The 13,296-nt window shown below is 36.3% G+C and overlaps 1 protein-coding gene across 5 annotated transcripts in view; it reads left to right on the top strand.

Moving 5' to 3' along the window:
- Positions 1-13,296, top strand: part of LOC114143617 (protein diaphanous homolog 3-like) — a 164,028-nt gene that overhangs the window by 20,573 nt on the left and 130,159 nt on the right. For all 5 annotated transcript variants that reach the window (XM_028015837.1, XM_028015838.1, XM_028015839.1 and 2 more), the window contains 8 exons: positions 2,700-2,836; positions 3,037-3,142; positions 7,120-7,230; positions 7,706-7,824; positions 8,069-8,185; positions 11,197-11,315; positions 11,403-11,467; positions 11,852-11,956. In XM_028015837.1, the coding sequence (XP_027871638.1) occupies positions 2,700-2,836; positions 3,037-3,142; positions 7,120-7,230; positions 7,706-7,824; positions 8,069-8,185; positions 11,197-11,315; positions 11,403-11,467; positions 11,852-11,956 (879 nt within the window). The remainder of the gene's footprint in view (positions 1-2,699; positions 2,837-3,036; positions 3,143-7,119; positions 7,231-7,705; positions 7,825-8,068; positions 8,186-11,196; positions 11,316-11,402; positions 11,468-11,851; positions 11,957-13,296) is intronic.

The raw sequence follows: 13,296 nt of genomic DNA, 5'->3' as shown, positions 1-13,296 counted from the left end.
CCACTGTTCCACAACTTTAGATGTGTCTCTATGTCATCATAACTCAGTCGCATTACCTGGATTATGTAGAGTTCCTGAGAGCATGAGAAGTTAATTCAGTCATTTGATTCATGTGTCTTGGACTTGTGACATTGCAGAATACCATCTCTCAAGGCCTAGACTTTGACACTCTTTCACTAAGTGATCTGCCTACCAAATGCCCATCACAGTAATCAAATAATATTTATGCATATGTTAGATCAAGAATTTGCATATATAAAATAATAATGTTCTAAATAGAAAATATGTACAATAAACACTGCATTACATGTATTCTTGAATTATTGAATATGGTATCTATTTAATGTGTCTGTTTTTGATGAGCAAACTTGAGAGGTAAAGAAACCTGAAACTATTACACTTTAAAGTTGTTTTTTTTCTTTTTTCCCCAAAGCTTCATTAACCTAATAACTTATGTTTGGTTTTATTACATTTTAGATGGGTGAAAAATATTACATTACTGGTAGATATTAAATTATTTATGTTATGCCTGTACAAAGTTTACTAATTATTTATATATTATTCATTGTTGTATCAAAACTAATGATTTTTGGTTGAATTGCTTCATTTAAGATCTCAATGAAAGTATAAAAACTATAAAACAGATTTTTAAAATATATATTTATTAGTTTTTACATTTTTAAAAAAGATGCAAAATATGATCCCTTGAGTGTCATATTGAATCAGCCACAATGTTCTATTGTGAACACTATTTTATAAAGCCTTTTTTCTCTGCTGTTAATTCATAAGTTACTATATAGAAAAAAAATCCTCATATGAAGCTAAAAGCCAGCAGAGACAGATATACAACCCCTCTGGCATAAATTTCGCTGTAGGGTCCCTTGTAATCCTGCGTCTCAACAGGCGCCAGACACCAGCATTTACCCGTAGGCCTTTCTGTAAGCCCAGACCTTTCCTGGGCTGGAGAGGCATCTTGGGACAGCAAGTACCCACTATGCCAAGAAGACAGGTGTTCTCTACCAGCTGTCTGTTGAACCTGTTTTTTTTCTTGTTGCTTCGTCTGTCAATTCCCATTTTTGCAAATTTTCTGTTTTTCTAAGCAGTTTTATAATAATGTTCTAAAAGTTACATTAAAAATTTGTGCATTGAAGAGTACAACATTTTTTTCTTTTTTCTTTTAGCTAATTTAAGACATTTTTCACAAAATATAATTCCTTTTCTGTACTACGTATTTAAAATATGGTATATCCAACAACGTTGACTACTTTGCTCTTTCAGAGCTACAGAGGGATAGTTCAGTTTTACAATTCATTTTAGTTCTTGAAAGTCAAGAATTGTAGACAGTTCCTGGATTAAAGGACTAAATTAATACTAGAGTTGTGGTTTATACATGGTTGACTTGCAGCAACCTATTAGGAAAATGACAAATTACGATGACTGCAAAATTGTTTCTTTTCTGTGCCATTATTGTTTGTCATTTACTTTTCTTCGAAATTTACAAGGCTCATGTACAGCTTATTGCACAAATACATTACCTGGCCAAAAAGGTTCCCAGCTGGATGTAACAAAATAAATGGGTACAAGCCCTTTATTGGATAATCACTGCATAGGTGGTTATCTTTATGGCAACAAGTTATTTAACCCCAACTGATGCGATGAGTAGCCTCTCATTTCTTAATCAAGCATGTTGACAGACACAACTGGTGGTCGCTAAAAGATTTTAGTCTGTTTTAGAAGAGTCAGCTCATTGGCATCGAACAAGCAGAGGGGACATCTGCATTTAGTAATGCAGACATTACTAAAACATGGTTTAGGAGCTGTCCAATGTATTATTAAAAACTGAAAGGAAGGTGGGGAACCGATGTCTTCAAGGAAAAAAATCATGAATGGCCATGATAGACAAACACTTAAATATTTGCTAAAATTGAAGAAATAACAGAAGAACTCAAAGCTATGCATCATGGAAACATTAAAGGCATTTTCACACGAAGAATGCAAAAGTAAATCAAGGAACTTTGACTTAACGGTTGTGTAGCCATAAGAAAATAAGTGAGGCTAGCAGGAGAAAATGGCTTTAACTTGAAAAGTAGTAGAAAAATTGGACTTTGGAGCAGTCAAAGAAGGGCATGTGATCTTATTAGTCCAGATTTACCCTCTTCCAGAATGATGAACACACCAGTGCCCTTCATCTCCCTTCAGTGATGCCTATATATACAAGCATGATCTGGGGTTTCTGCAATTGGTCAGGTCCAGGTCAACCTGACCAACTGCAGGTCAACTTACTACCTCAGCATGCAGAACGGAAATACTTCAAGCTTTGAAATAAAAACTAGATTTTCTAGTAAGGTCTAAATTAAAACACAATGGTGCAACAGCAATGTACCCATAATGATTTTTCAGTTCAACAACATTTTATACTGACATTTCATTGCCATAATTACTGCATTGAGCCAGACCTTTAATCAGCATTCGCGTCCTGGATGAAACATTACAGAATGACTGTTCTCTTTAAATATGACATTTCGTCTGTCACACGTTTTGTCATGCGGGGAAAAAAAATTGGCTTCATGGAAACTATGGAATAATGTTAAGTCCTTATATTTTAATTTTTATCTTCTAACAATTGAGATAGCATATTGTTCTTTTTGCCTCCTAGCCAGATTGCGATATGACTGAGTAATCTACTGTTTTTGTTGCAGTATGGCTTGGATCGAATTCTGTGGGAGGAGAAAAGCCTTGCCTTACTAGCGAGAGCCATTGACCCCAGCCAGTCTGCCATGATGACCGACGTTGTAAAGCTGCTATCAGCCATCTGCATTGTTGGCGAGGAGAACACGTATGTTGGTTTTATTTTATTCATCAACCAGACTAACTTTCTTTTTGTTTCCCAAAAACATAGCACTTATTTCTTAATACAGCTGTCTTTTTGCTTAGGTTGTTCCTAAATTAATGAACTAGTTTATAGTCATTATCTCATTTGTGATCATAATACATTAAAAGTAATTTATCTCAAATAAATTCCATGCTCTTACACAGGTTGGAGAAGGTTCTTGAGGCCATCACGACAGCAGGGGAGTGGCGAGCCATTGAGCGGTTCAGTCCAATTGTGCAAGGACTGCGAGATCGCTCCATTCAGCTACAAGTGAGTTCAATGTTCTTTTGTTTTTATGGTCCAAACTAAATGAATTACATTGTAATTCACATATATAGTTAAACTACTGCTGATGACTTGGAGATCTAAATGACCCCTTCTCCATCAAGAATCACCACGGGAGGGTTAAACAGACCAGGAGACATTAAAACATTCACTGCATAAAGAAATCCCTTAGATTTGAAGTTGATTCATTTTGACCTCCACAAATATTGTATGATTACAATCATACTATTGCTAATATTAGCTAATTTAATTGCTATATAGCAATTAAATTTAGTTGGGTTTTTTTTGTCAAAACTTGTCAAAGACTTGCTCTTAATACTTGAGATGTAGAATGATAAAAGAATTTCTCAATTTACCCTTGCAACATCATAATGCTTAAAACAAGTCCTATGCACATAGATATTCAGGACCAGATGTTTCTATTGAGCATAAATGACCAATTTAATCATCAGTTTAGGCACAGATGGGACAGAAATTAGAAGCCGGCCCACAAATTCATCTATGATGTTTGTTATTTGTCAGTCTGTTATTATCATCACCGTAATTATAAATAGTATGTCCTCAATGTTTGTTGAAACTTCACATCATGGCCACAAATTACATCCAGTCAGCAAGTACGTCATAAAGAGTCCAAATCAGTGTGAAGCACTTTCCTTTCCATCTGCTCCCTTTGCACATACTTTCTCTGGACTAACGCTCAGATAGATATCAGATGATTGAAATATAGTTAATGAGTCCAAATTTGATTTACCTTTTCAAAAGTAAACCAGACAATAAGACTATAAAGGCAGACATTGACAAAGTAAACAGCACAAGATATTTTTCTGATTTATGCATAACAACTTACCATCTCCCTGCTGATATAGACACTTTAAATATTGATTATGAGTTGTTCTAAATAGGACAGCACTGGTTTGCAACAACAATGTGGAAACACATTTGGTAAATATGATGTCTGAATTTTTAATCAATAGCTTAGCGATGTGACTTAGGGGAACTGAATGCATGCATAAACACAAACACACGGGCTTGTTTTCTTTGGAAAACTTGTATTATTGTTAAATGATTGGTTCTTGGATACAAGTTTAAACTGCATACAACTAACTCATTAAAGTGAAAGATAAATTACAATGAAATTACCAACTTTAACTATAAACTCAGTATTAATAGTATTGCACCACTGTTATCTACACTAGGAGTGTTGTGGTACGGGTAGGTTTTATGGTCCGCTTTTACAATGGAAATAGACAAAATAGCATTCAGCACCAACCTGAGTCGTACTGCTCAGCGGAAACGAGGCATCTCCAGAGTTCTAGGTTGCCTCTTCAGTGTCTTGTTTAACTTACTCTGTAGGTTATCTATAGCAGTGGTCCCCAACCTTTTTAGTCGCACGGACCGGTCAGCCCTTCGCAATTTTGCTGCGGACCGGGTGGGGTCTTTTTCTTCTGGGCAAAAAGATTCTTATAAACCGACATGCCACCATCTATGTTATGTTAAATTTGGCAAGCTGTTTTACGTACGTATACATATTAAACCGCAATGTTGTTGACACACAGGTAGAGAAGAAGCGGAGAGACTGTTTAGCCAATCAGAATGCAGAACACAATGCACGATGCAAATCCGCTAAGCAGCGAGACCGCGAAAGGTGAACCGCGAAATAGCTAGGGTTCACAGTACTCCAATGTTGTTTTGTTACTCATTCTGCTGCAAGTTGGCTCAATTTTGACGCGCAAGACGTAACCGGTAAAATCCTGTTTAGGATTTTCAAAATAAAAGATCTGGAAGTAGTTCATTATTTCTTGCGCGGTCTGGTACCAATTGGTCCGCGGACCGGTACTGGTCCGCAGCCCGGTGGTTGGGGACCACTGATCTATAGGACTTAGGCCTAAGAACTGAGATGCAATATATTTGGAATATATAAAGGAGATGGAAGGAGAAGACATGCAGAAAATGACCAAGGCCTACAGCCTCTACATATGGTGTGTCTTCCATACCACTTTGCGATGCAGACTCTGGACAAGTTTGTTTTATAGCTGAACCTTTCTGTCTAGATCCAGCTGGAAGAACTAGTGACAGCCATTCTTTTGTATTATAACAGTGTCCACCAGGTTTCTGTTAAAATGGGCTGCTGTTTCTAATAATTCGTGATGGTATGCACTCTTAATCCATCATCACAGATCCTCCTCCATGGTTACCTATAGGCCAGCGATGTCCAGTCCAACATCAACCATCAAAAGGATTGGGTGTTATATTGTCTTCTTTTTTCTTCAAAAAGGATTGTGTGGTTTTATGCCAAACAGTGTTGTTACTGAGAGGACTCATCTTTGAGCTGTATGACAGTGATCAGTAACCTGACTATTGCCTTCCTACATAATTTAGCTTGATTCTCATCTCCCTTCAGTGCTCAGTCTGGAAATCCTCACATTAAGCTGGATTTCTCTGGTAAAATTTCAACCGAGCCAATCAACAAAAAGAACGAGAAGTTGTGAGTGAATGATGTCTACTTTCTGTGCTGTTTTGGAATTGTCGTTTGCCTATGGTTGTTATTTGGCAATGGCAGAGAAGGAAGTGAAAGAAGCTATTCAGTCTTAGAAGAATGTCTAAGAAGACGTTTTATTGGGGGTAAAGATGCAGTGGCCCCTACTACCTACGGGGTTGTTTACAGCACACATAATTTCCGGTAAGGTTTATCGAGCTGGTGCATTACATGCGTAATGCCAATCGTTTAAATTTTCAATAGAGTCCACACCTCCAGCAAGCAACTGTTTCTCAATAGCCAAAGTCCCGACCCACTGTACGAAGCAAAGCATAGGTGATTTTTAGCTGATTTTTTATCAGGCTAAGTAAGTACAGTTCCAGTTACATTTCTAGCAGTAGTCAAAAAAACTCTACATACTTGCATTTGTGTGGTAGGACACTAAATACTTATTCCTAGTATACCTCCCAAACAACAAGGTTGTACATGTCTTATAATACTTCTTATAATTAATTGGTGACCCAAAGATGCAACTTGTTTCCACAATTCCCCTACAGTGATGTGTGGAAATTATTTTGATCCTACCTTACCATTGTTTTCAGTGCAAGACTATGCTACTGCTGTAAACATTTGATATGTTTTTAAGGATTTTTGGACATATTTGCCGTGTTGCCAATAACTGGAAGGCTTTGCACATTGCTACCTTGTGTGAGATATTAGAAAGCTCCTCACACATTTTCTTTATTGGCCTTTCACTTATACTCACTCATATTGAACCCCTTATAAAATATCTATAGCTCTGTGTCTGGAGGGCTATTCCTCTACACCTGGATACCACTGAATTATATGGGCTTTTTGGGGTCCAGTTGCATTTGAACTATTGCGGGGAATAATATAAAAAACCTCTCAAGGTATCAATACTTCCAAAGCTATGTTAGATAAGAAAATTATTTTGTAATCTTACTTTTAGCACAATATTAAACTCTTCTTACTCTCTTAAGATAAATGCCCTGAAAACTAAGTAACAATCAAGCTGACACTGATCCTTAAGCCCCCTCAATGTATAGTAATGCTATACCCTCTTTTCACACGAGTGAATTTCTTCTTGTGGTCAATAATTGATTTTTCTGTTTGTGTTTTGCTTGCCAGCTGGTGTTGCAGTCACTGTTTAGTAAACCAAACTCAGAGGGCATTCAGAAATTCTGTCCTAAATAGCCCGTTTGCCCTTATATTGACTGCTAGTTAATTTCAGTCTATGGGTCTACAGTTGTTACATTAATATTAAAACCACCATCCTAGTGGGTGACTGGAAAAAATAGACATGCATTAGTTATGGCCTTCTGCTTCCAAGGGACATGGCTCATTTCAAATGCATGCCAGCGTGCTTTTCATCAACTGCTCGTAGAAGAAATTCGTCATCTCATTCTTTGGTTCTCTCTCCCACTTTTCACTTTCTCTGTCTTTGTACCCTTGTTGTTTGTTGCAGGTGGCATGCATGCAGCTCATCAATGCCCTAGTAACATCTCCTGATGAGCTGGACTTCAGGCTTCATATTAGAAATGAGTTTATGCGTTGTGGCCTCAAAGAGATATTGCCGGTAAGTAAAACATGACCCAGAACACGCACACACTTACAAACACTATAAACTCTCACCTTGTATTAATATTTAAATGAGTTGTCCACTTCAGTGAAATATTGTTGATTTGCTCCAGCAAAAAATTTATTAAACATCGAGGAGAGTTTGCACGTCCTCAGTATGTGCAGCAGTCAGAAACCAATAAAGTGTCTAGTGTCTCAGCTAATAATCTTTCTGCTTGCTTTATGCAATCTACCTAACATGTTTATCTCTTGTAAACAATTGTTCTGCTGCTTCCATGGAAGAAAATTAATTAAGGTGAAAAGTTAGAGTCCAAACTTCCATATTAGTTTGAACAATGGTGTTCATTGTCTTTATAGAGCTTACATTTTTGCTTTTAATATAATTACTAAAATTATTTTTTTTTTAAAATATTAAATTCATTTTATATGCATAATTTTTCCCTTTTCATATGTTTTATTTATTTATCCTTTAGCAACTAATGACCATCAGGAATGAGGCTCTGGACATTCAGCTGAAGGTTTTTGAGGAGCATAAGGAAGAGGACATGATGGAATTCTCTCATAGATTGGAAGACATCAGGAGTGAAATAGAATATCCTTGTTGAAACTGAACAAAAAACATGCAACTCATATTTGATTTGATGTCTGCTTGTGTTAATTTGATGAATTCCAAGCGGACGTTCTCATGGCCAACCTATCCTGAGGAAGTGATAACATTTTCTGAGCCAAAAACACAAATCCAGGATCTTATTCATTCTTATTTCATCTGCTTCTTCAGTTTTTTCATGTGAATATGCAGTGTTTTCATTAATCTATGAGTCCTTGACTCTTTGTACTGATGCGGGAGATGTATTCAGTATTGTGTTGAGCATGGTGAAGGACAGCAGTGCAGAGCCCTATTTCCTCTCCATCCTGCAGCACCTGATGCTTATACGCAACGATCACTTGATCAGGTAAAAACGTCAACCACAGGCAACATTTAGTCTGAATTCTATATTTTTGTTTTGTTTTCATCAGTGTCTCAACTTTCTCATATCCTTATGTTTTAGTGCTTCAAAAATAAATTTTCTGTGAAAATCCTAACTCTTCAGTTCAATAAGGAATTTTATGTATTTATACAATTTGATTGTTATGAAGGCTAATATAGATTTGAGTATTTCCTTCTCATTTTACCCAGCATCAAATGAAAGCAATGATTTGAGTAGATTTGAGCACTGTTAATAATGCATCTTGGTTAAAAGGTCTGGTTTTGTGGGGGTCCAACTCCCACAAAGACCAAGGGTCTTGAGCTCTCTCGATGACTTTGGCTAACAAAGAGAATGCTTTCTCTTTAATCTCCAAGCCATCTACAGCAGCAAAGGCTCTGGAGCATTTCTCATTTCTTATTAGAGGAAATTTTCAAAGGCTTATTTTATGTTGGTCCACTCACAGCTGGGTTTGACTTGAACCTGTGGCTGATCAAAAGGTGGAGCTTTTGTTCTCAGAGGTATAAAATGTATTACCTGCCATTTTCCCCACCCAGAAATTACACATTTGTGGTCCTTTGCGTTGTTGGGATTAAATTTCTTCAGCTAAAACCCAAGCGAAGGACACAGAGCATATATATTCATGCCTCTCACAGTACTTTGTCGCAGCTGATAAATAATTGAACAGTTTAGACGCTTTTCCCAGCAAGGCTGGACAATTTTGATAAAATTGCTGAACAAATAAGTAATTACAGCCATCAAATAAAATTTACATTGCTAACTAATCCACATGGTCAACATGAAAGTATCCACTTACAGTCAAACTGATTTTACATTAGTTTCACAAAATTATCAAAATATGCTTTTCCAATCATATTTTTGAATGCTGATTTAAAGTGAGCTCCTATTAACTCACCTTTTTCTCATTCTTCTCTTGTCTGGTATCAGCTATCATTGACAAAGGGATCTGATGTGGTGTGAAACTAATTTATACTAAATACCTTTTATTGTTCTTGCTCTGAGAACTAGACATTATGTATCTTGGAAAACTAATTAGGTTTTTACAATACTATCATTTTTCTTTTGTTTGGAAAGGTCTTAAACTTTTTTCTACAATTACCCTTTTCCTCATGTTTTTATTCTCTCATTCGCTGTTCATCGGGACATCATATTAACTTGCTGTAATGTCATTGCATAACATTATAGCATGTTTTACTCTGAGCCTTACTTAGCTGTGTAGTTTCAACAAAGCATTCTGTGAAAGACATAGTTACTAATGTACTAACTGGGTTTTTGCATAAAACATCATACAAATTATTTAATTTTATCTCAATTTTAGGAAGCCAATCGGGTTGTTAGATTATTTGTGGACCATACAGATAATAGAATCCAATTCAGCAAGTGGTTTTTGCACGAGTGTAAGAAAGTAATCGAAATATGTGGGGCACAACAAGGAATGTTAGCGTTTAGAAAATGTATCTTTAAGTTTATGTAGGTCATAAATTAAAATAATTTTGACCATGGAACAATCTTTAAAAGTCTTAAATATAACTTTCTTTAACATGCATGACTAAGAGTTCTGTTTGTTTTCTCTACCCGTTTACTGGAGACCTCTATATTACTTGGTCTTAGGACCTTAGATTAGACCTTAGATTAGATTTTTGGATTGGTAAAGCAAAGTAAAACCACAAAGGTTAATTTGCTTGGACTATGCTCAAAGTCTGTGTTTTAAAATAAAGAATTTGTGTTGTGGTGTAACACTGGGATTAATGCCAACAACAGAAGAGGACAGTAGTGCTAGCCCTGCCCATGACACATATTAGCTGTTTTTTGGTGTTGCTGTGGCATCCAGTGAGCTGTTTTGTTCAGCGGTGAGACTTACATTTCAGGTGGAGACGACATACAAATGACTTATCAGGGGAGTCAAAAGATTGAGAAGTCTGGATCACAGCATGTTATTTTATCTGGAAGATGTGATGATTGTAAAGATATAAGATTTTATGCCATGCATAGCCTAAATGTTCAACCAGATTTAACAAGGTTTTTTTTTATAACTTAGACATAAATACATCTGAATAGAATAATTTAAAAGACTGTTTCTTGCAATATTTAAAGATCTTGCTTACCTTAGAAACTAAAGTCATTAAATAAAAGACCTCCAGTAGTACTATGAATAAAGTGGGATTATTATTTTTTTTCTTCTTTTGCATTCAGGCTGAATTCCCTTGATGTAATGGATCACACTCTTCAGTTCTTCAGTTTCATCTCCAGTCTTAGTTTTGCTTTAGAAATGGGTTAAAACCAATATCTCATGCTGCTCACTATTTATAAGTATCTCAATGTTTATTAATGATTTGGTGTAGAGGAGATTAGCACTCTCTGTGGCATTGTTGTAAGATAATAAGCAGATCAAACAGTTTCTCACCCACTTGAATTTGCTCCTTCTCCCCCTGGGCTGCATGTCAGCTGCAGTTTAATAAAATATTTCCTAATGCAAATTAGTGCTTGGCCTTGGTTATTTGTGGGGGTCATTAGATTTTTGTGCTCCGTAGTTTCTAATGGGTTGTCATGTATTTCCCAGGTTTCATTTTTATTAAAATACATGTTATATATATATGTAGGCCTATATATACACACACACATACATATATATATATATATGTATGTACTGTATGTATATATATATATATATATATATATATATATATTTATGTATGTATATACATATATACACACACACATACATATACACTTTTTTATGAAAAATGTTAGTGTCATCACCAGCCAACAACAAAAGAAAAAGCAAAAAACCCCCAAAAACTTTCTGAAGTTTTATGATGAAAAGTGATATTTCTTGAAATGTGTTTTCAAGCTAATACCATGTGGCCATCAGTGGTATTGGACTTCACAATTCTACCAACTGTACCAACTTTTAGTTAAGTTCATTGTGATTATTTTTTTTTATCTCCCTTGACTTTCTTTCTCATCTTGACTTTCAGGCCCCAATACTTTAAGATCATTGATGAATGCATTTCTCAAATTGTGCTGCATCGCAGTGGCACTGACCCCGACTTCAGTTACCGCAAGCGCCTAGATGTGGACTTCAGCCACCTTCTGGGCAAGTTTAACACCTTTGGCAGTTCATCACCATGACAACTGTTCTGTAAAGAAGTTTAACTGAATTTAACTATTATTTTCTTTGCAGAGGTGTGTGTGGACAAAGCTCGTGTTGATGAGTATGAACAACGAGCCTTAGAAGTGGCACATAAGGCAAGTATAACAAAGAAATATAACATAGCAAACTATCAACTTGAAATTGGTTTTTAGTAGTAAATTTGAGTAAAGTTTGAGTTTCAGCTGTGTGCATCTCATACATATATTGTGACTGACACTTAAAAACGTGTTTTTACTTCACTTAGCTTCTTTGTTGCAAGCTGTGTCAAAGGCTCTGCAAAATATTTGTGATGGGAATTTTTTACCACTACATGCATTTGTTAAATAATGGTTAATCATAATGTCATTTGTTAAACTTTTAGTGAAAAGTTGAAGTACCTTAGAGAATTGCCTTTTTTAAAGAATTGAGAATCTGATTGGTTTGTTGCATTAATTCTGTTTTAAAGGTTTTTAACGGTTGATCTGTGTTCTTCATTTTAGTTCGAAGAAGAGTTTCTCAGCAGACAGGAGGCACAAGCTCAGCTGGCTAAGTGCGAAGAACAAATTGCTGAACTCCAAGCAGAGTTACAGGCCTTCAGGTCCCAGGTATACAGAGTGGACAGAGTGTTGCATATCAGTGTCTTTGTCACTGCAGGATGTAGGATACTAGTTGTAATTCCAGTTCAAACCTTGTAATTTTAGATAAGAGTTACAATTCAACTTTCTTTTCATTATGCGATGTCCTTGTTATTTTTGGACTGTGCTATGGGGATGGTGGTGGGGGTTTGTCCACTGGAGCCTGCAGTTTGGTTTGACATGGAGGCTGCTCTACTGGCTAGCTGACACTAAGTCTAATGAGAACACTGACCGGTCCTCCATGTTGGCCATTTCTAATTCTCCGATCTCTATCCCATAAGAGGAAATTGTTCTAAAAGCAATTTATTCTGACAACCCCTTCAGCCTCAACCACCTCCCCCTCCCAATTACTCCAGAGAGTTACTCCCACACCATGGCACTGCAAGATAACTACACACTCAGAGAGAGGAAGAGAACTTCCCTTTTTTCCTTGATAATTTTTCAATTTGAGAGCGCAAACACTGAGTGAATACTCAAATAGTACCTTGGTTTAGATGGTGATGGTATGTTTAGTCAGTGGTTACACACACACACACATGCACACTTTGTTCCTTTGACTGTGTCCATCCACATCTTAACCTCCCCCAACAATCTAGAACGAAAGGCTTTTCTTTTTCTGTAGAGGCGTTGGCAGAGAGAGGGCCCTAGGTTGACCTTTAGAGTGCATCTTTAATATAAAATTGGCACCATACACGGATCAATAAGCCATTTGCTCTCTCCAATACAATTTACAAAGCTTGTAGGCGCTGTAATAACATTAGAATTTTTACTTTGGGGAAATAAAAAACATTGTCGTTATATTCTGTACAGAATCAGGACTGTTTAATAGGATTTTGCTTAACATAACCCACCTCTGCCACAGTGGTTATGAGAATAGTGGTTATGAGACAGCAAATCAGAATGTGCTCTCCACACTCGACATATTCTGTAGCTTGTCTGCTTTCATTTCCCCCCTCTCATTTTATTGTGAGTGACGTGAATTCCCTGTTGATTGCAGCGTTTAACACGCTGTAAAAAAAACAAAAATGTGAAATTCAGCAAAATTATGTCCTTGTTGTTGTGGGGAGAGCATGCTTTTGACTTTTTTCTTTTCTTGACATTCACATATGTAGACTACACATTTTTAAAGCAATAAATGAATGTACATCTAAAGATTTTATTCCAGAATAAAATTAGGAAAACAATGTTTGTTTTCACAAACACCCAAAAAACCCAAACAGCACGACCTCTACCAATGATTAGGTACAAAAACATGACACACCTGTTAGTTTTTTGTAGATTTTGAGTTTGAACTTGAAACAGCAGACTTT

This window comes from Xiphophorus couchianus, chromosome 4, assembly GCF_001444195.1.
Source record: "Xiphophorus couchianus chromosome 4, X_couchianus-1.0, whole genome shotgun sequence".
Classification (NCBI taxonomy): domain Eukaryota; kingdom Metazoa; phylum Chordata; class Actinopteri; order Cyprinodontiformes; family Poeciliidae; genus Xiphophorus; species Xiphophorus couchianus.
This window is presented reverse-complemented; position numbering and strand designations above follow the sequence as displayed.